We start from the raw sequence: 23,978 nt of genomic DNA, 5'->3' as shown, positions 1-23,978 counted from the left end.
TGTCGTTAAGCTGTGGTGATGGAAAGCCCTTCATTTACCTCCAAGAAGCGACTGTGTGAGCAGCCAAGGCAGGATCTCCATGCTTCCTGCTTTAATCCACATGAAATGACAGCCGAGGATCACCGCCAGGAAATGTTCAAGGACACACGAGATGAACCATTACGCTCAAGCATTTTGATTTTCCTCCACTTTTTTTGGCGCTGTTCTCCAGCCCGAGGTATTTCAATCTGCAGCAGAGTGCTGAAGTGACCTCACTCATAAAAAAAATTTAAAAAAAAAAAAAAATCATGTCATCTGCTCTTCATCCGGTGTTCCCTCAGGTTAACATGTAGTATAAAAAGAAGAAGAAGAAGAAGAAGTGTGCCACCCTTCCATGCCCTGCAGTCATTTTCTTTTAGCTGGCATCATTCACCATCTCTCATAAAAAATGCTGCATCAAAAGCATAAAGATCCCATCTGTTCTGTTTCCAGAGATCTACTGTTCATAATCGACCTTGCATGAGAAGTGATGGCAAACACTAATCACGTGATTATACATCATGACTAAAACAATAATAAAATATCACGTCATGTTCAGTAATTGGGACTGATTTACAACTTGCGTTTGGTAAATAATCACAGTAAGCTGTTATTCCCAGCATGGAGGTCATGACACTTGTTAGGTATTGAGCAGCTATGAAAATAACAATCGCCTATTCGACGCCCGGGCCCGAGCGAAGCCTCGCGTGTTCCCTCATCATCTCTGGCTTTGCTTTTCTCACAAAAGTCTACCCAACCTGACTCACCTAACCGAAACCAGCTGGCCAGCGCGGCTACCTGGAAGTCTGCTTAGCTTTACCTAGCGCCCGTAATTACATGGCTGTTAGGACACCTCCCGGTTCCAAACCACACAGGGGGCCGAATTCAGAAGCTGTCAGTGATTAATTACCAGTTGCCTACCGAGGTGAGGATATCAGAGGGAAATGGCAGAACTGTAACTGTATCGGGCCGCTTGGATTGCACGTGTTTGTGTGTGGGGCAGCTTGGGCACAGAGAACACTGACCTCGGTCTATGTACGTGTGTACCAGGCCAAAACACTGCAGCATCTGCATGCTGGTTCTTTTCTTTTTTTTTTAATAGGACATAACATCCACCCGATATGACGCCCTTCTGCCCCATGCACTTGACAACCACAACTGAAAACCAAATTCCCACAAATTGCAAGTTGTACGTTGCCGTTTCCTCAAGAGTGCTTCGGTCAACGTTTAGCTGCCAGGCTTTCTGAAGCTGTTGACTTCTAGAAATGCTGTAGAGGGGCAGGGGGGGTTAGTCGTATGGGTGAGTACACAGGGAAACATTGAAGCACCCGTGCTTGCTGACTACATGTTTTATAATAGTCCCATAAACAACATAAAGGCACTGCATGGAAAGCAGATCCCAACAAGGGAGAAGGTACACAACAACAAAAGAAACGAAAAGAAAAATCATCCACCCGAGCCAGAATAATTATTGCAAGACTCGATTCACAGGGTACAACGCAAAATAACGCGGAAAATCCTGTTACAGCAAATGTTTGGTTTAAAAATCATATTTTTCTCCATAAAAATAACCAGAAATTCAACATGAAAAGAGGGAAAAGGATGTGGAATAATTATTCAAAAAGGAAGCGTCATGTTGGAGGAGTGTAACATAACAAGAACGTTTTTAAAGAGTCTTATTTTATGTCTGTTTCATTGAGAACATCAGCTCTCCCTTTGTAACTTACATTACATACACACTGTGTAATGAATTCTCACTGACTTGGGTGGGCGAAGCATCATTCATATTGGTATTTAGCCTTAAGCACAAATCTGACGGTGATGGAAATGTATGAATGTTTGCAGGTAATCGATTGTAATGATCGTGCATCAAAACTTTGGAAAAACTACAGTTATGAATGTATGATGGAAATGAGACAGGGATGGTATTTCAGTTATAATCTAACCTTGATGGGGTTGTGAATTGTTTAAACAAATTTTATGGCAACATTTCCCATTAATAGGAAGAATTTTATTCCAACTTTTATTCCAATTTATGATAATAAGAGGCAGCTAAACCCAGACTGGCAGCTCCCTCTTCACCATTCACGTACTTATACAGGAATAAATCAAAATTCCTTTTGTCCTGCTGGAAATTGATTACTGAGACTGTCTTATTGTTATATAAGCTTTGGACTGGGGTGATATATTGTCTGCAGAGATGCTGCTGCCTCAACTCTAATTCTTTACAGGCGCCGGTCGGTCCACCCGTCACGGCATCTGTACGAAAAACCTTCATCTGTGAGACGGCGCTGGGGTTTTATTGTTTATCTTGAAAAACAACATGCCACCACACCTGAGTAATGTGGTAAACTGTTTAAAATTATGTCATTATTTTACATGTTTGAGTGACATCTTAATGGATGATGTTCCCTGGATTAATACGATATTTAGGAAAACTGCTTTTAGTTTTTCTGCAGGGTATACTTGGAATATTTTACTATTTTACAATGTACATTTAAACTTCACACAATGGTTTCTATGGGCCGATTTAAAGTATGATTACTGATTATTGTATTTGGTTTGTTGTTTGTCCGTATATTGCTTGTATTCTTGATTTTTATGTGCTCGACATCACTGAAACTGAGGGCTCATACTGGTTGGATGAATAAATGTTTTACAGCTCTGTTCATAGCAGACAGTTTTAGGGGTGGAGTCACCCAACTTGACTCCACCCCTCCCCTTGCAAAGTATGAATGTTTTAAAATTGGTCTTAAAGCTTTGCACTTCACACTGCAGGCGAATGGGAATGTTGTATGATGTCAAGATGGAAAATGAGGACGCTGGATAATCATAGTCTGATATGGGTCTGTGATGTCACAGAACCCTGAAAATCGGAATGGCTCACTGAATCAGATAATTTCACATCTTGGATGCCTGGAACTAAGTGGCACTGCTTTGCCACGGGACTTGATCCGACAGTCATTTCAGACATCCAAATATTTGCTTTCAACAGCAGAAAAAGGGTTTCCCCCATAAAATGTCCTCTTTATAGCCCGTATCCAAAATGAAAACTCTCTTCTGGAAGAGAAAGGTAGATTACAAAGCAGCTGTTTTAGCCTTGGAAAACTAGTCACTAGAACACATTTTGCAGATGTATTACACGGTGATGTAGACCTGTGGAGCATGAAAAGCATGGACTTCCAACATGTTTCAGGGAAGTCACTCCTCTTGCATGGACTATGGGTTATATAACTTTGCAAACCTTTTATGTGCACGTAACAGCTACGACACACTGATAGAAGAATGAAAAATAATAAAATTCCCTTTAAGATGCAAGGGGTTTTGTATACCAAGCGATTAGAGCAACAAACTCAGGAGCGTTCACCCTCTGAAGGTCAGGAATGTTATTGCAACCTGTCCACTTGTTATTTAAAATCTATGCGTCCACATGCTTTTAGTTCCAGAGAACGCGTAGTGACAGCAGGACTGTTACGATGACGAATGACACGGGCGAAAACATCCCTTTATGAACACAGATCAACATTGTGACCGAAATATATACTTAAATGTCACAACAGACCTCTTCCGATAAAAAACAGCTAAAACTTCCCCCTGATTCAGACGCAAAAATATCCCCCAGCTACGACCCGTCGCTGCGCCGACGCAGCCACTCCATCTTCTCTGACAGTAATAATGTGAAGACTGTGAATAGCATGTTATGGTCCTCACTCAGAGGAGAAAAAAAAAAGCCACATCTGAGCCACAGGCTAAGTCCTAGTCAGAAGAAAGGATACTTACTGAGTGAACCTATTCAGAATTCATAGAGTGTAAAGTTATTTGCTTGGAAAAAGCTCACTCCGCTCTCACGAAAAATGTTGCATGCTACATTTTAATACAGTTTCAGAAACATCCCAGCATTGAAATAAACTTCAAAGTTTATTTATGATGTATGGTTTTTGGTATGAAATCATCAATTCTAATAACGGCGTGAGATGATCAGAGGGAAGACTGATGCTGCCAGATTCCAGGACGGTTTGGGGCCCGTCTTGGTTTTAGCATCGCCACACTTCATTTCATGCGAGTTGTTTTCATTGTTTTATTTCTGTTCTACACAGAAATGCGGTGGGAGAAAATAAAGAGCAGACGTTTGATCAGAGACAGGGATCAGCACGATTGTGATGGCCTCATTAATGCTAATGCTTCTAGTGCTCTTGGCTTGTTGATCCAGGCGTGCCAGCTCTGCAGATGAGTCATTTGCAGTTGATAAAACCATGAAAGCCCATTCATTCAGGATTATCACCTTCTCTAGTCATGTTTCTTCTTTCAACCATGTCAGATGGTTCAAACTGTAAAATTGTCATCAAAATTGAGTTGCTTTGTGTTTCATAGGATTCATATTTTTGCTCGACCTCAGAAGAAAGGCCAAAGAAAGGCCACTTTAGTTGACTTTCAACATCCCGCTTGAGGACGCTTGTTGAAAAAAAGCTGTCTCCAGAGTAGATGTTTGCTGACATCTGCATACTTTCTGAAAAAAATATCCAACCAGCATTATGGCCAGAGGTCACTTACATTACATTAAGTTTAAGAGCACTCTCCATCAAAATTTTAAAAGCCTCCTGCAGCGTGGAATCCAGCTGAAGCCCAGTCAAATAGTCTTTTTTTCTCCTGAATATTCTTGAAGTGACCTATCTTGTTATAATCTTTCAGTTTATCGAAAAGATTATTAAAAATGACACAAATTTACATGGTCTTCACCCAGCAATAGCAATGTTTCTTCCCATGATCTCAAAAGTTAAAACTATTATCTTATCGCTGCAAGCATCTCCTAATCGTTAAATGAGCTCATGAACTGGTTGAATTTACTTGTATGTCCAAATTTAGCAGCAATAACTTAAAGCAGCCGTTTCCTGCGTGACTTTATCAGTCTCTCACATCATCACGGTGGAATTTTGGCCCATTCATCTTTACAGCCATTTCCTCAGTTCATTGAGGTTGTTGGGCATTCATCTATGAAGGTCCCGTCAGAGCATTTTGGTTAGGCTGAGGTCTGAACTTTGACCAGGCCGTCCCAAAATCTTGATTGTTCTGATGTAGATTAACTGGTTTGCTTGGAATCCTGATCCTGTTGCATGACCCAGTCTGAACCCGGCTTCAGATAGTCTCGTGTTTGGCTCTAGAACAGTCTGGTATACAGAGGAGTTCATGGTCAACGGCCCAAGTCCTCTGGCTGCAGCTCCTGCGGCTGAAGTCTCTCTCACTATGAAATGCTGGACTCAGAATTGCTTGGAAATGCATTCTAGTCATTGCTGGCATCTCTCCTCATTTGCATTGTGTTAATTCCACACTTCAAGGCTCCAGACCGCAGCGCTGCCAAAACCTCTCCCTCTGCAGAGGTCTGCACACCTGCTAATGATCAATCCATCACGGACAAATATCGATCAGCACCTGGATGCAACGAACCATCCTACGGGATGCAGTAAGGGGGTGCTTAGTATTACCCACATGATTTGTTTCTTTTAACCTTCATTTTTGATGAATAATTCATGGAAAAATTGTAAAAAGAAAATAAGGTATATGGTGTTTGTCTATGGTTGAATTTACCTGACACTAAGACCCACAAAGATTTTGCAACCAAAAAGAAAGATTGTTTTTTAAAGGGGTTTACTAATTTTTGCACGTGACTGTTAAAACATTTTTTTCTGCTTTGAAACTCAAGCTTTCAGTCAAACACTCAGAGAAAAGTATGTTCCCCCAAATGACAGCACACAATGATGAAACACCAACACTACACTGCCCTGCTGCTCTGTAGAAGTTTCAGTTCAAAGTTAAAGCATTCATTATCCATCATCAGCAACATCTCCCCAAACTGCTGCACTGACTATTCCATCCCAAAATGATTAGGAAACTGAGGAAATAAATGTTTCCATCTACTGGCGGGAAATGTGAATTTCAATCATTTCCTACTTTTTTGTAAGTGTACAATCCCGGATAACATGGAGTGAAAACAAGCTCTCAGCAGCAGCTCTATGTATAGACGGAGCCGTTTCTTTCTGTTAAGTGTAATGACCGGTCAGCTGTCTGCGGTCTTCACACCAGGCCTCCCAAATCCATCACCACTAACTGTCATGTGCCAGCGGCTTCACTGAAATCAAGCAACAACCTGTCCAGAAAGCTCTCATTCATTCCTCCATCCACTCTGGCCAGAGTCACGCAGGCTTTACTCTCATCCACGCAACTTCACCCAGATCAGGTTGCAGCAGTTCTTACCTGGAGGGCAGCTGCACTCAGGTGATGCTTGTCTGGCGGTCCGAATCTTCACAAAATTCTCATAAGAGTGCTGAAAACAAAAAAAGAGCGTCACTTTCATTCATATGCGCGCAATTCTGTTTGTGCGTTAGTTAAGATGTTAAAACACAGTTCATTTAAGGGATAATTGTGCATGTGAAAGCAGTTACCTCACGAGGAACAAGCAGTGGCGTCAATTCAGTGGAAGCTAAGGTATGGCAGGGTTAGAGTCACAGAACTTAACTAGAGTATCAATCAACACGTCCAGCAAATACCCATCACTGAAGTCTGCTATGGAGCTTATCTGTGTGGTCAAGAAAATTTGAACTTTTTCAAATGCAGTCTCGCTCACTGCAAAAACTCAAAATCTTACCAGGAATATTTGTCTTATTTCTAGTTAAAATGTCTCATTTTTAGTCAAAAAATCTCATTACACTTAAAACAAGAGTCATTACCAGAAAAATAACTTGTTATTTGACCATTTTCACCTGTTTCAAGTAAATTTTCACTTGAAATAAGTAGAAAAATCTGCCAGTGGAACAAGATTTATCTTCTCATTACAAGCAAAACAATCTTGTTCCATTGGCAGATTTTTCTACTTATTTTAAGTGGAAAATCTACTTGAAACAGGTGAAAATGGTTGTTTTTGAGTCTTGTCTTAAATGTAATGAGATTGTTTTTAAAAATAGACTAAAAATTAGACATTTTAACTAGAAATAAGACAAATATTCTTGTTAAGATTTTGAATTTTTGCAGTGTATAATAACTAGTGAAATCGATCGTGTTGTTCTTATTTGCATTTGTAGTTATTCCATAAATGTATTTAAAAAAAAAACAAACATTTACATTTAACCCTTGAAGCAAAGGTGTGGCGGCTGCCATACCTTTGCCATACCCAATTGACGCCCCTGGGAACAAGTGCAAATCAATTGTTTACCTGAGAGAGCAGCTCGTCCACTCTCTGTTGGACCAGGACACGTAAATCTTCCACGGAGTAGCCGGGGTCACGGAGAAAGGTGTGCTCCCCTGCTGTCCCACTCTCCAAATCCACGACTCGGCTCTTGACGTGAGCTGTGTCGATGCCCAGGTAAATGCAGAAGGCGAAGGACGCCAGTGAGCACAGAGAGGAGAGGATATTGAGCGCGGAGGTGCGGCGGGGCTGTCGCTTCAGGGCTGCCGCTTCTGGCTCCATGTTTGCGCTTTAACGCTCCGAGATCTCCACTTAACTACGAGCTGAATGCGCTGCTGAGAGCAAAGCGCATCTGGTGCGGCGTCGCGAATGTATGGCACTGTGCTCCCAGTGTGTGTGTGTGTCTGTATGTGTGTGTATGCGTGTGTGTGAGTGCCTGCAGTCTGCGTTCAGTGACTTTGTGGTGGCAGCCACAGAGAGAAGACGCGCCACTCCGCTCCGGCCAAAGCAGCCTCTCAGTCAGACGGCGTGTTGTTGGGGGTGTTGTTGCTCCTGCAAACTTGTTGCGCGGAGCTTTGCACAGTAGTCTGCTGCAATGCAAACTGCTGTCATGCACGATAACGCTGAGAGAGACTGGAGCAGAGGAATGGGAGGCGTGCGTCTGGAGTGGAGAGCTGGTCCGCGGCGAGGTGGAGGGGCTTCATTAAGGCAAACACAACACGCCTCCAGCCTGCCCAGGCTGATTAGCATAATTTACTGAGCCCGTTTTTAGTGCTCAAATGGGCGGTTACAGTTGCCATTAGTCGATATAAAGTGTGGTTACTACGCTGTCCCGGGAGATCCCCACTTGTAGAGCGCTGGCACGCTGCGTAAAGAAGCTTTTAAGGGATTACAGGCTGCGTTTGGCAAAGTATGCTTCATTGTAAAGGATTTGTGAAATAACAACTTTTTTTTTGTAACTAGACATTTTTTGAAAAAAAAAATTCATAAATGGCATAGTTTATTATTTTTGGCACTGCGTAAAATAGGATGTTGAGTCTGCGGATTTTGATCATGATGCCACAATGCCAGGCAACACATACAAGCGTTCATCCTGATTCATAATACGAGATGATTTATTTAAAAATATGAATATATCAGATGTATTTTGACCCAAGTATCTTAACCCGATGTATAAAAAGAGACAACGGAACCAAACAAACCGATTATTATATATTATTATTATTATTATTATTATGCAAATTATTGTTTAAATATTGCGCTTTTTATATTTGAATGCACTTTTATGTAGACTATTTGACACTAGTGGCACATGTAGCCTACTGCGCTTTGGCTCCACCAGCAGGCTTGTCCCATCATCAAATGTGCAACGCAACACTCGCATGTGAACTCTTTGTTTTGTGTGTTTAAGATCACGTCGGTCATAGATTTGATTCTCCACTTATTTCCATATCTTTCATTTTACACGGCTTCCTTATCAGTACAGCCTTTTCCTTACACTGACTGATTGGGTCATGTCATAAATTGAGTTGTTCTTTCTTGACCACCTTTGCTCTCTGATAGGCCGTGAAACCCCGGATCAAATCTTTCTACAAACTGCACATCCTATTCCTAAGATTTTGTTTGATCTGAAAGTAGGAATTGTTTTATCTGGGTTAACTATCTTTTTAACCACATCTATGTGTATCAGAAACTATTTTTCCCCCTCATCCTGCACCAAAACCAATGACCAATATTGTTATTCTCTGTTCTGCAAAACGGCCTGCTTTTGTCTGCCTATACTGTATATATCTCAAATCTTCCTCGGTCAGTGTCCATGGAGACCAGTCTCCTGCAGCGGCCGCTCAAACGTCTGTGCTGAAATTGTTCCGATTGTTCAGAATGGCCTTCGTGGTTATCTTGGGCCTTGAGTGCACCATAGGACTTCATTAAGAATCTAGAAGAAAAACATAAGGCAGTGTGAGGGGGAATATCCAAAAAGCTTGTTTGCAATGGCCAATATTCAAAATTTAAATGTGTTTTTCGATCTCTAAAGAAATGCCATGCGGCTATTTGTAGTGTAAAGAGAAGAAAACAAACCTGTAAATGAAGTAAAGAATAGAACTTGTCACAGACATCAGGTGCTTTGCATTATGGGTAGCAGCTGAAGGCAGAGACCTTGGCGTGCCGACACCTCTGCCTCTGAAACTGACTCTCGAGACACATTTTTGGTGGAGAAGGAGTCTGAGTTTGTGCGTGCGGTTGAAAAGTACCAACTACATACAATCTGGCTCACATATGCACAGTGCGGGCTCTGGGACCAATCTCCTTGAGAGAGGCGGCCTTGTTTGGCTGTGGGGTTTCTCAGTTTTCTTGGAGTCCTGGTGTGCTCCAAGTGGAAACTCCATCACTCTGCTGGAAGACTTCAGCACTCATGTTGTCAGGAGCTCTGTCACAGTTGGTCCATATCTAACACCGTATTACGACAGAAATGCAACCAAGAATGTCGTAAATGAATGACCAGCTGCAGTCCTGTGACTGTATGTTGAGGAGATTTGGCTGAGGAAAGAGACTGATCACTATTTGCTGGTGAGGTGAATAAGATGGTGAGGGAGGATGCTGGACAGGGACACCAGGCGGAAACATGTAGTCAGGGTTTTTCTGCTAAGGAACCTGCCAAGGGAAGAGGGAGACTCTGCAGCGGTGTGGACTGATTTGTTGTGGTGAAAAGTTTTTGCCAAAAGGCAAGAACTGTTTAAAAAGTTTATCTTTGTTCCTCCTCTCACCTACGGGCATGAATCGTTTCGTAACTCGCCAATACAAGCAGCTGAAATGAGTTTTCTCCTCGGGACGGCTGGACTCTCCCTGCTGCTGCTCCTCCATGCCAAGAGGAGCCAACTGAGGTGGTCTAGGTATGTGGTTAGGTCCATCTACACCTCCCTGAGGAGGTTTTCCAGGGATGTACGACTGGAAGAAGGCCTCGAGGAAGACATAAGAATTAAGATGACCCGACTGGCCTGGGAAACACCTCTGTGTCCTCCCAGAGAAACTGGAAGAGGTGGCAAGAACCAGACATGTCTTGGCCTCTCTGCTTAGGACGTCGCCTCTGCGACTTGAACCCGGACCAGAGGATGTTGGATGGACGGATAAAGACATTCATTTTGGTATGAAGTCAGAATCTCTCAATGTTTAACTTCAGCAGAAATGAATTTCCTCCAAAAAACATCCCATCTATCTCTCCATGTGGTTGACTAAATATTTTAATGTATTCTGCGTGATACTGAATAATCATTTTTTTTTTTCAAATGCAGTAAATCCTTAATGGGAAAGGACTTCAAATACCCATAAATCTCCACAGCCCTCTGACTTTTGAGTCCAGTTTTTTCCCCTCCAGTCTTTTTGCATAATTTTCGCTCCAAATCCCTCAGAATGGAGGATGTGTGGAGTAATGGATGAGTTATATACAGTATTTACCTACTTTTTTCATGCAGTCATGTGGAAAACCATGGAAATGGTATATTTTTCTAAACATAAATGTATGAACAAGATATACTGACTCAAAAAAGTATTGTTCTTAAACATAATCAGGCGTAAAAATTAACATTTTCAATAACTAATTCACGAAAAAAAATAATAGAAACAATGAGCTATGTAAAGGAACCTGTTTTTTGTTTGTTTGTTTTCACCTATTTCAGTAGCAACATTTTTGAGGTTATGTGCTGTCCTTTTCAAATATCTGCATCATTATACCAAAACGCAAATTCTGCTTATGACTTGGCCATTTGTGACTCTTTACTTAAGTATTTCAGACAATCTTTAGATAACGTCCTTTATTGGCTCAATTTCCAATCTTCATTGTTTATTCCTGTTGATTTTTTTATGACGAACAATCTCTTCCCTCTGCACTGTTAATGAAATACATTTACCACTGTGAAAAAAAACAAACGCTACATAATCCCAGCATCACCAAACCATAATATTTCCACCTCTGTGCTTCACAGTGTACAAAGATGTTCTTGGACTTGGAAGATTTGCTCCTTCATGTTCTCCCCCTATTACTCTAACTTGAAAGTGAGCTGCTCCTGCAGGTCCATTTCATTCGTCACTATACTTTTTGGAAGAAATGTGTTTTCTTTGAGTCCATCCATCTTCTCCATTATTTACAGCATGGTGATTTTGTTACTCTGCCCTCCAGAAAGTTTTCAAGCAGCCTTCTCCCTCTTCCCTCTGGGTTTTCCAGGGCCTCCAACCCAGTACATCTTCTCACCACCATCACTGGAGCTCCTGTCACTATCTTCTGCCTTCACCTGGGACTCCTTTGCTCATATGAATTTGCTTTACGTCACATTTATTGGAATGAACCAGGTCCTCTTCTCACTGTTTGAGACTGTAATCACCGGCACTTAATCTGGAACCTCTGATTTTAATTCTTATGATCAGAAACCGAGTCACCAATTCAATGTATTTATTTAAATTCGATGTTTGATAGCAATTTTTAAATGTATTTTCTTTTTCGTGTTCTTATATTTTCCCATTGTTTCACACTTGAATAGCTATAGACAATATCACGTTATTTTGAAGGTCAATTTCTTATATCCACAATTTGGAGAATTTCCGATCATAGAGGCTATCTTTTTGTAGGAAGAAGTGCGGACGATAAAGATAATAAAGATCCTGATGTATTACAAGTTTAGACATGTGTATCAGTGTGTAACTTTGATTTAAACGGTCATTTAAATACATATAAAGACTAATAAAGGCAGACAACGTGACCAAATTCAATCTACCTTTAGGCCAGAAAAGCAGTATACCCTGACAGGTTCCCAGTCCATCACAGCACCACGTATAGACAAACAACCGCTCACACTGACCCCTAATGGACTATTTAGAAGCACCAGGATGGAGTAAAACGGTGCAAGGGGAGGACAAACAAACACACAGCCAGGTATCTGCACAGTAGCCTACTAACCACAGTCATTCATCCATGGAACAGTTGGCAAGAATCTAAAGAACATATCACCAGTTACTATTTTCAACTAAAATAAAACAAACTTGTTTTTTCAAATTATAATAGCTATTTATTTTCATTTAAACGTTTACTTTGAATAAAAGATCAATATTAAACTCCACTCTCTCTCATTCTTTAGAGTAGTTTGTGTTGGACTCCATGCACATTTTGGGCAGTGTGCGCCATCTAGAGGCGAAACCAAATTCTCCCTTCACTAGGTGAAAGGACTCAGTGCTCCCGTTGACTGTTATGAGTTAATGAGTGTGACGATTATGTCAAGAAAATGCATTATTATTGGTTTTACAATAACTACAATAACTCTGATAGAGGTTTATGTTTGTGCCACAAATTCTTATTATTGAATACAATATTTGCCTATTGATGTGCCTTTTAGGGGTTCTCTCAAACACCCCAAAAATAAATAAACACAAAATTAAATATCCAATTGTGTTTTTTCATGTTGTCCTCAAGTCTTCTGCAAATTCATCTTGATGTCCAGGAAGCTCAGCAGGATTGAGAGAGCGTAGAAGGTCCTGTTGGGTCATTTTCTTTTCTTCTAGGGTCAGCTGTCACTAGATATCAGTTGGCTTAGAGAAGTTAAACCCACTCAATATCAATATTTTTTTGATGTCTCCAAAATATGAAAAAAAAAAAAAGGCCTCAAATCCATGGGAGGAACCTGAACACCAAGGCAGCAGTCCACGCCAGCCTGTACACGCTGCAGGGGCCAACATAGTTAGTACCCACGGTGGGCTACGTGAGCAATTTCAGACTTAAACAAACATGATGTAGCCGATTCAAATATCCTTAGTTATACACAGAGGTGTCAAGCAACGAAGTACAAATACTTCCTTACCTTACTTAAGTAGAAATTTTTGTTATCTATACTTCATTGGAGTAATTATTTTTCAGACGACTTTTTACTTTTACTCCTTACATTTTCACGCAATTATCTGTACTTTTTACTCCTTACATTTTAAAAACAGCCTTGTTACTCTATTTCATTTTGGCCTTTAAAAAAAAACTATCCAGTTAAATCGCTCCATCCGGATAGAGTGAATTTGGTTGTGGTTGTTTCAGATGTTCTTGTCCAGTTTTGTTCTTACATCCGTTCCCTCAGATTCCTGCAACTAAACTTGGATGTACATTCCAATAAAGGTTAGGATAAATGATAACATGCCTCTGAAGTTTGACTTTTTGCACCATTACAATACTTATAGGCAACTAGTCATCATATCTCCTGCTCTCTGAAACACATGTTAATGCTCAATAGTACACATATATGGTTCTTTAATATATTTGCATTATACTAAGATGCATTCATTTTCAATGGCTTTTGTCCTTAATGGCTTTTTTCCCCCTCACATTACTTTTACTTTTATACTTTAAGTAGTTTTGAAACCAGTACTTTTATACTTTTACTTGAGTAAAAAACTTGAGTTGATACTTCAACTTTTACAGGACTATTTTTAAACTCTAGTATCTATACTTCTACCTGAGTAATGAATGTGAATACTTTTGACACCTTTGGTTATACATCTATTTGTAGATGTTTTCCAGGTCTGGGAAGCAAATGAGCACCAGTCTCTCAGACAGAGAAACGTTGGACGAAAAGCAGCTGGCAAAGACTCCAATGAGGAAAAAAAAGAAGAAAAAAAAAGCAAACATGTAAGCGCTTGACGTTGAATCACTCCAACGGAACCTCCAACAACCACCTATGGAAAGTGTCATCGCCCACAGATCGGATGACATTCCTCATGAGGTGAAACGTAGACAGAACCAAGTGACCTCTGCTGTCCAGAGCTTCTTGATGGAGCCATCGAGTCATTCACACAATCCAAGCTTGGTTCTCTTTAAACTAAGCTTCACAGCCAACACAAAGAGGTTCCAGCTCACTGCACATACACCATAGTACCCGAGAGCAAACCTCCGACTGCAGAGACCGACCAGACCTCCTTAAACCCACATACCAGAACTGAGAGCAGGTTTGTAGGACCAAAGGAAGACAAACGTCCTGAAGCGAGCAGGGAAGTCTCTGCCATCAGCTGCTCAACCAGGATGTCCCAGTCCTCCTCTTCAGACACAGGAGCCTCGGCTTCCCGCAGGAGTTAAACAACCTGCTGACACAAGTTACCTCCAGATACTTTATGAACAATAAAATCCATCAACGGTCGTGAAATTGTGCGTCCTTTGTGGGTATTGCTCCAGATATTACCGGAAAAATGAAACTGATCTATGAGCCAGTTTGCTTTTGATGCGTTGCTTATGACATAGGCATTTTATTTTAATTCTGGTGGACAAATGGATTGTTGTTTTTGTAAAAAATGTATAATAATTAATTACATTTGTTATATTTTGTCTTCGGAAATGAGAGAAATGTTGACATCAGGCCTGATGTCTTGATGCCTCGTCCTCAGGGCGAGGTAGTTTGAGAATTCAAATGTACCTTTTAACCAAAAACTGTAGATTAATAACATTATACGCACAAATAGGCTTTAAAACAACATCAAATACTAACTTTATATCAACATTTTATTAAAAAAACAATTAGGAGTTGACTCATCTACATCCTGATGTTTCAAGTATATTTACAGGGTTTTTACAGGATTGCTTTTTAAAAAGGATTCCATAAAAATAAAACAAAAATAAAAATCCAAAGCGTCTGTATGCATAACTGCATTTCACACTATTTTGTGGGCTCCCACGGAAACAAAGAAGACAAGAGGAAACGGTCCGTCAGCACCAGCTGCAGCCATCAACTCCCACAGAGTCTCCGGAGGTCCCACCTGGGAAGCTCAGTCTTCTCCGAAATGGATGTGCTTATTAGACTCCTTGGCTCGGGCAATGATGATCTTTTCTGCTTTGGATATGAGCTGAAAAGTGACAAAAACCGGAAATATGTCAGACAAGACGGGAGATTAAAAAAGAGGGAAGAGCTGATTCAGTTTGTCGATGATTTAAGCATCGACAAACAACTCAAGACTTTACTCAAAGCTGGAATGAAGTCAGCATACGCCACATGTGATATTCTGGATATTGTGAATACTTCCTGTGAACCTTTATGTGTATTAAAGTATATGGAAATATGATCACTGGTGCATCATGCACACAAAAGAAGGTGGCGTATTCAGCTGAAATGCAATAAATGATCAACATTTTACTAAACGGTGTAACATTTTAATACATTTGAATATTGGAAAATCGAGGTTCACCTTTTCTGTGCCGCGCTTCTTTTCCCTGGGACGATTCAGCTTGACCTGGCGGTCCACTAAAATCTTCTGCCAATACCGCTGCTCGTGGTCACCTTTGACAGGAAGTTAAAAAACAAAACTTGAAGCATACTGATGGCGGCTGTTCTGATAATCATGAATTACAAAAACATCTCAGTATATTGAATGAGATGGAACAACAAGTTAATATAAAAAAACTCTCTCTCTAAAACTAAAGAAATAACATTCAGACCTGCTAGAATCTCCAGCTTCCAGCTGTGCTCTTTCTGCAGCTCAGCTTTAACGTCACTGACGGCTTTAGCCTCCTGCGGACTGTGAAAACGGACGTGACCCTCAGCATCTCCTTCCAAGATGTCGACGTAGGCCACTTGGGATATTTTGCACAAGACTTCCTGCAAACCCAGCAAAGAACAGAGGATAAATACAGAAATAAAAGCCTTTAGGACCCATAAGAAGGTAATTATAATACAGAGTAGGCTGAAGTGTTGGCGAGGGTAAAGAGGACTGAGGAATACTGTACTTTAATGATCTTCCTCGATGGTAACGGTTTGCTGTCTGTAATCTTAACGATGACACCACTGGTGAACTGCGGGCCGAGGTTCGTTTCTTTTTCCTCTTTTGCACTCATCTTAACTAGAAGAAAAAAACACAAGCCAGCATTAATACACAGAACAATCTAAACCTTTGGCTTTTTCAAATAACTCCAAATGTAAAGTAAAATAAACCTTCTCTACAAGCAGACGGACTTTCCTTACATTTCATGGGGAAACTTGGGGAAAGTCAGCATTTACAGTCATAAAAAATACAATACTTCTTCCAGCGGGGGGAAAAAAAAAAAAGTAGCAGCCAGGGGCTACTGATCAATTGCACTTGATAAATTGATCATCAGCAAGTGTGAGTACATCTATGAAAGCAGAGGTTCAAGCAGTTTGTTCTTCAGAAGCACTCAGGACGGTTGTGTGACTGTTAACACAATGCAAAACAAGAAAGACAGAAATAATGATCTGAAAGAGTCCACTGATGCTATTTCATCAATCTGGGAAGGATTTCAAAACCATTCCCAAATCATTTGGAGTACGTCAATCTCCAATGTGAAAGATTATTCCGACGTGGAAACCATTTAAGACGGTTGCTACTCTGGAAAGATAATTGGCTCTCCATTCGCAGGCCCAGTCCAGCATGAACCTGTGTGTGTACATCAAAGTATTCAAGTGGTATATATGAGGCCACCTTCTTGTCAAGTCAGACAAAAGTCTTCCAAATCACATGAGATTAATAATTCATTTAGAAAATACTTTAATGAAATGCTGCAAAAGCAGGTTCTGAAAGCTATGAAATAAAAGATTAAATTATTTCACACGTGCTGCATCAGCATTTTAGCTGAGCTTTTGTTAAATAGTAACGTGTGTTGTCATGTGCAGCTATTCTAAGGATATATTAATCTCATTTTAAGTTTTGGGACAACTGAAATGCAGTTACATCATTTTTCAAAGACCTTGGTGATGTAAAATGAATGAGTCGTAATTTATTTTTAACACAAACACCCAATATGGCATCATAAATGACATTGAATTCTTAAAATGTGGAAATGAAACTTTGTGTGAAACATCAAAAAGGCACATTTTAGATACATTTGCATTTAGAGCCAAAATTATTCCTATTGGGTATTTAACCAGCTAATTGTAACATAAGAAAGAAACACCAACTATTTTTAGATATAGGCTTGCTGTTGGCCAAGAGAGTCATTGCATTAGCTTGGAAAGAGGTGGATAGACCAAGAATAGGTAAATGGCTTTCCGAACTAACGGCAACTCTGCCCTTAGAAAAGATCACGTATACAATCAGGGGTAAGCAGTCTTTCTTTGATAACATCTGTGGCCCGTTTAAAAACTTTCTTTCCAATAAAGACTTGTCTGGTTTGGTGGAAACACCTTGGGATGATCCATAAGTAACCCCCTGTAGCTTCAAAAAGGTTTACTGTCTTGTGTTGAGTGATTGTTGCCAATTTTATGTGCAGTGCAAACTTGTATGAGGAGTGTATGATTGGTTTTGTTTCTACTCTCCCCATTTCCCTTTCCTTTTTTTTGTTTTGTTTTTTAAAATTTTATTAACTATTCTATTGTTATATATTTCACTTACTCAAGCAATGTATAATTATTTAATTACGTATTGAATTCCTGTCTTTCGTTAGTTATTCATATTTATTATTTGTATCATTATTTGTCGTTTTGTTGTCACGATTTGGTTGTGAATTGAGGACATGGGCTCTGCACAGTTTGGGACAGATGTTTTGAGTCCCATGGGTTATACAGTGTGTATGTACTTTTATGTTTTGAAATAAATAAATATATTGTTGGGAAAAAAAGGCACATTTTAATGATTTGATTGATGGTGTGGTTTATTTTTGACACACCTCTGAACTCAAACGTAACTCACCGCTTCTTTCCTGGGTATCACTGTGGTCCTTCTTATCAAGCTTATAGATGCACTTCTTCAAGGATGCCATGCTGCCCTTCTGGAGGGTTAAATATTCCTGCTTTAGCTTAACCCATTCTTTCCTTTACGTGGACAAAAAGGAAAGAAAGAGAGAGACATCCAATGATGAGATCAAATGTCTTTCAGGTTTTTCTTTTTACCAATCAACACATCTGTGCTGCTGTGTGAAGAAAAAGGGATGAAGGATCTTACTTTGACAGAACCCGGAGTGGGATGACTTCCTCCCCAATTTTCAGTTTTTCTTTGTGTTTCTTTTTTCTCTTCCTCTTTGATTTGACATTTGAGTCATCTCCATTCTCTTTCCCCGTTTCAACATCTCTCTCGCTGTCAATGTTAGTGACGGTATCTGCTTGGGGAATAACACAGTTAACACAATAATCCCATGGTTTTACTAGAGGGAAGGGAAAAAAACACATCATATAACTCCAGTACAGATACTTCCTAGGGTATCTGTGAGTATTTACGTCCGTGCAACATTTAATATGTCATTCTTTCAAACAAAATTCAAATGTTTTGTTATTGCTCTAAAGACCAGAACAAGAGGTTACAGTTAGTTTTCAGTCCCCTGAAGCAACAGCACGAGTTGCTAGACTAAGCTGGCGTTACCATTATGTTGGCAGGAAAATCACTTTATTTTAGGTTGGAAAACCCGACCGCCAGAACTGTGACTTGCTCCTTGTGCAAGGCTGTAGTTTCCAAACTGAAACCTGAACGATGATGGACAAAAGTGCAAAGATCTTTCCCCTGGATGACCAGTCTGTGTTGGTCAGGGAAAATGTTGGATTTCACTGCATAACTCAACATCTGGAGCTGTGGGACAGTTTGTCAGATTGGAAATACGATTCTGACTGCTCTACATGTTCTTATCTGATGTTATTTATAAAAAAAAAAGAAACTGGTATTGCAACATTACTCAGTATCGACCCAAAGCCCAGGTATCTGAATCAGCATCAGAAAGGCCATCACCATTTTTGTACACATTTCAAATGTCCAAACCATACCAACTTAAATACAATGTAGCTTTGATAACTGTAATAAAATGGATCAGTTTTGTAAAATGCTTGTAAGACAGAAGCCGCTCCCCAGCGTGGCTACTGAACTCATCTTTAGACACAAGTATTCAACTAAGAAAAAGCTTCAAATTAAATGGAAAATACCAGAAAACACTAAATATAAGGCTACCAGAATTAACACCACTCTCCCTACAGAGAACTAACTAATTAAAATACATGTTATTGAATAACATATGAGCGGTTAAAGCTCAGATGTGCAGAGCAGAAAGTTGATCCAAAACCAGTCATGCAAGAAAGTCTGCATGACTGGAAGGATCAGGAGAGACTAAATGTTGATAGAACTATTTTTTAGAAGGACAGAAATGCCCCCACCCCATCCTAATGGAGGGTACTTACACGTCTTTGCTCCATCTTTGTCCTTTTCTCCAGTTTCACTTTCTTTTCTTTTTCTAATTTTAGATGGCACACCCCTTTCTGAGTCTTCTGCCGTCTGTGACCTTCGTCGCTTCTTCTCTGACAGTTTGCTCGGTGTCTTCAGAGGACTGGTGACCTCGGGATCAAAGTCCCTCTGCGACGAGTGCTTCTGCTTCTGCTCCGATGGCTCAGTTTCCATCGTCAGTTCTTTGACGTCTTCGGCAGGCATCTGTACTGTGGTCCCTTCTTTCTTTTTCTTCTTTTTTCGCTTTTTCTTCTCCTCTTCTTCACCTTTAGGATATCAGCAATAGGAAATTGAGACAAAAACATTTTGAACAAATAACTATTAATTTGATATTATAGCAGTTTTATTTACCTTGTGGTTGATCATTAGCTGAGAGATCAATATGCTTCCCGTGTAAAGTCTTGGGGAAAATCCCTGCTTTCCTGGGAGCATCTTCTGGAGGGTTGTTCAGCATCTGTTTCAAAGATCAAACTTTACCATGAGGTTCCTGACCAATTAAAAATAACCTAGAAACTGAAATTATTTAAAACATGAAGTATTTTGAGCAAAAACAGAATAACCTCTATGGCTTTTTGTGCTTGATCCTCGTTCTCAAATTCGACAAAGGCAAATCCTTTGGGGTCACCAGAAGTCCGGTATCTGGGAATGCTAACATACACTACATTCCCACATTTAGTAAACACCCTCTCTATCCAGCTGTGTGTCACATCCTTGGGCAAAAGTTCCTTGAAAAAGAGCAAAAATATGCGTATGTGAGGGGAAAAAACAGTAATACAGATTAAATTAACATTTATGTCTATGTTATTTATAATGAAAATATCATTGCATCATTGATGCCAATTACACAAACGTATTTGGTAAACAGCAGATGTAAAAGTACAGCAACAACAGAAAAGGACTTTTACCACATAGACTGTGCGGTCATCAACATTATTTGGAGAGTCTCCAATGGGAAACTGACGCCTTACTTGAGTTCCCTCAAGGTTAATCTAAAAAACAAACAAATGAGACAGATACATGAAATTGGGTTAGAGTTATTATTAGCTCCCAAATAAGACAAACATGGTCAAATAATAAAATCTCTTGATATTAATTAAATAATACCTCAACCACTGATGAATTTTTCAGCGCTCTTGCAATCAGTTTTGTGTCAGTTGTCAACTTCTTCATTTGATTGAAGCTTGCCAATATTGATATATCAACATCTGCAAGACACAAAAGGTACAACAGAATCAATGTTTCAGACAGAATCCAAAGCCTCCAAAGTCAACATCTGAATGTTAAGTTTGAATGCTCACATCCATTGTCTGACTCATCAATGAGCTTTTTAAGAAATCTGTCCTTGTGAAGGTTGACGTCTCCGAACCAGAACTCCACTTGTTTCCTGACATCCCCGAGCAGCTGCTTGACACGAGACCTTTTCTTCTTTTCTATCTCCTTGTTCTTGTCGCTGGATTTTGCAGCGGCTTCACCACCAGCTCCCTTCTCAGGGTTAATCATCCTGGGGCTGAAAGTGCAACAACACAGCCCTACAAAACAAAATCACTACTGTTAAGTAGAACAGAACAATCAAGAGAAAGTATGTGTGTCATTATATTAAAGTCAGACTAGCAGAGAAGTTTTGCTGGACTGCAACGTTAGTTTCCAACGTTTGACTCATGCTGTTTCATGGGATCCACAATCTCCCGGGACCTGAAGTGGACCACCCACATCAACTCTGTTAGGAAGAAGCTCAGCAGAGGTTGAACTTCCTGCATCAGCTCAGGAAGTTTAACCTGCCACAGCAGCTGCTGACCACCTTCTACTCTGCCATAATACAGTCTGTTCTCTGCACATCCATCACTGTCTGGTTCGGACCGGCCACCAAACTAGACAGGAACAGACTGCAACGGACAATCAGGTCTGCGGAGAGGATAACTGGGACTAACCCTCCCATCTATCCAGGACCTGTACCGGTCCAGGACCAGGAAACGGGCTGGTAGCATCTCTGCAGACCCCTCACACCCAGGACACAGTCTGTCTGAACTCCTCTCCTCTGGACGGCGCTACAGAGCTCTGTAGCCAAAACCTCCAGACACAGAGACAGTTTCTTCCCCCAAGCTGTTGCTCTGATGAACTCTCATCACTCAGAGTCTGAGTAATCAATCACTGTGCAATAATAGTAATAATAATAATGATAATAATGATGATAATAATAATAATCACAATCATATGCTGTAACAATGCACCTTTCTACCCTCATTGGACTCATCTCTGATGGTGATGAGTCCGCCTACAGGTGGGAGGTGGACCAGCTGGTGACCTGGTGCGGTCAGAACAATCTAGAGCTCAACGCTCTAAAGACAGTGGAGATGATAGTGGACTACAGGAGGAACACAGCCCCACCTGCCCCCATCACCCTGTGTGACTCCCCAGCAGACACTGTGGAGTCCTACCGCTTCCTGGGGACCATCATCACCCAGGACCTCAAGTGGGAGCTCAACATCACCTCCCTCATCAAAACAGCACAACAGAGGATGTACTTCCTGCCAAAGAAAGTGATGGTGCTGTTCTACACCGCCATCATTGAGTCCCTCCTCACCTCCTCCATCACCATCTGGTACGCTGCTGCCACTGTGAAAGACAGGAGCAGGCTGCAGCGTATCATCCACTCTGCAGAGAAGGTGATTGGCTGCAATCTCCCATCTCTCCAGGACCTGCAGCCTCCAGGACCCTGAAGCGTGCAGGAAAGATTGCCGCAGACCCCTCCCACCCCGGACACAAACTGTTTCAGTCTCTTCCCTCTGGCAGGATGCTGCGGTTCATCAGGACCAAAACCCCACGCCATAAAAACTGTTTCTTTCCGACTACAGCTGGCCTCATCAACAAGGCCCTGGACCCCCCTCTCCCCCGTCTACCAGACTGTCCCCCCATCCCACTCTACGTTACATTAACATAAAGACTCCACTTCAGAATCAGAATCATGTTTATTTGGCCAAGTCAGGTGAAGACAGGGAATTTGACTCGGTTATTTTCGCTCACTGTACAGTAAATAGACAAATGGGAGTTCTTGTGCTTATGAAAGGTGCAGCAGTATGAGGTAGTCATGGTTATTGACCTTCTGACCTTATGCGTCACATTAACACATCCCAGGTCACCTCTGTACAGACTCATTACTCCGGCACTTTAAAAGATAAGATAAGATATTCCTTTATTAGTCCCACAGCGAGGAAATTTGCAGTGTACAGCAGCAAAGGGGATAGTGCAAAACAAGAGGCATCAATAGAAATAATACAGTAATAATATCAGAGTATGACACACTATAAACAGTACTGGTATATACAATAATAATAATAATAATAATAATAATAATAATAATAATAAATACTGGTATATAAAATAACAGACGGATATTTACATAATTACATAATAAAACCAACATGTTGTAGATTTTTTCTTTCAACATTATTTGTTCTTTTGTATTGCACCAATCACCACAACAGAATCCTTGTGTGAGTTAAACTACTTGGCAATAAACTTTCAATAACCATGACTACCTCACACTGCTGCACCTTTCACTTAAAAAAAAAAAGTTAATGTAAATGTGTATGTTAATAAGAGCGATTTGTTTGTTTACTGTACAGTAAGCGAAATAACCAGAGTCAAATTCCCTGTCTGGCCTGTTCAAACTCATTAATAAACCGATAAACCTGATTCTGATTGCAGTTTGGAGGCCACGCCCCCTCCATTCATGACTATGAAATTGGCAATATTAACTGGCAACATTACTATGCAAATATATATTTACGTCTAACAGCGTTTCACTAAAATGCATGCACATGCTTAGTGGCGCAGCTACTTATTTGTTGCACCACTAAGCATTTGCATGCATTACACATTCATCTTGATAATAGTGACTTCGCGGGCAGTGGCATCTTCAAAAGTTACTAACGTTATTCCTGCATGTCGAAGTCCAACCTGCACTTAAACTTCTGCACACACAGTCATTTGCGTAACTCACGCTGTATGGGATGTTGAAAGGGCCAGTTTGTCTCCAAAAAACAGCAAAATAACAGCAGACTGAAGCTAACTGTCTAGCATCACACAGGCGGCGTGTGGAGGATGTCGCGGAATAAAGTCGTCATGAGAAAGCGTCGGGTTCACCGTCCAACTTCCGGTTCAACAATAAAAGACCAAATACAAAAAATAAACAAAAAATACACTTTCTGCTGGTTTTAGACATTTTATTAACAACTAAACAAAATGAGGTAGTTTCAATAACACTGAAAAAAAAAAATAAACAAAAACACGTAATGTAATAAATAAAAGCCTTAAAACAATATACAGGAAAAAGGTACCAACATTCAATACAAAGCAATTTTATTTAATTTTCGTTTTTGATGGGTAGTTGGCAAAAATATTGGGTTTTTTTTTTCAATTTGACTATTCTTCTATCTCAATGTTTCTTGAAATGCAGTGACAGAACATCGGAAAATATCTATTTATACATCTTACATTTTTGTGGATTTATGAACCGTAATATCTCTGTGTCTTTTTAATGTATTTTTATATGGACTGAAGAGTCTGAAATAAATTATATCTATTATATATACTTTGCAGTGCTTTCAGAGCGAACACG

The 23,978-nt window shown here is 40.3% G+C and overlaps 2 protein-coding genes across 2 annotated transcripts in view; both read right to left on the bottom strand.

Moving 5' to 3' along the window:
- LOC133420152 (collagen alpha-1(XXV) chain) overlaps positions 1-7,845 on the bottom strand; it is a 174,044-nt gene extending 166,199 nt beyond the window's left edge. Inside the window, exons 1-2 of the mRNA XM_061709747.1 lie at positions 7,223-7,845; positions 6,268-6,337 (exon numbers count right to left, since the gene is read on the bottom strand). Coding sequence (XP_061565731.1) covers positions 6,268-6,337; positions 7,223-7,477 — 325 coding nt within the window. The 5' untranslated portion in view covers positions 7,478-7,845. The remainder of the gene's footprint in view (positions 1-6,267; positions 6,338-7,222) is intronic.
- Positions 7,846-14,486: 6,641 nt separating this feature from the next.
- On the bottom strand, positions 14,487-23,491 carry larp7 (La ribonucleoprotein 7, transcriptional regulator). Its single transcript, XM_061709589.1, has 13 exons — positions 23,361-23,491; positions 20,659-20,889; positions 20,465-20,565; positions 20,266-20,349; positions 19,921-20,085; positions 19,712-19,814; positions 19,318-19,626; positions 18,101-18,254; positions 17,849-17,970; positions 15,933-16,045; positions 15,645-15,804; positions 15,395-15,486; positions 14,487-15,055 (listed from the first exon to the last, which is right to left on the bottom strand). The coding sequence occupies exons 2-13, from the start codon at positions 20,858-20,860 to the stop codon at positions 14,978-14,980; spliced, it is 1,683 nt and encodes a 560-aa protein (XP_061565573.1). The 5' UTR covers positions 20,861-20,889; positions 23,361-23,491; the 3' UTR covers positions 14,487-14,977.
- Between the last annotated feature and the right edge of the window lie 487 nt (positions 23,492-23,978).

This window comes from Cololabis saira, chromosome 20, assembly GCF_033807715.1.
Source record: "Cololabis saira isolate AMF1-May2022 chromosome 20, fColSai1.1, whole genome shotgun sequence".
Taxonomy (NCBI): domain Eukaryota; kingdom Metazoa; phylum Chordata; class Actinopteri; order Beloniformes; family Belonidae; genus Cololabis; species Cololabis saira.
Note: the sequence above shows the minus strand (reverse complement) of the source record. Positions and strands in the feature narration are given on the sequence as shown.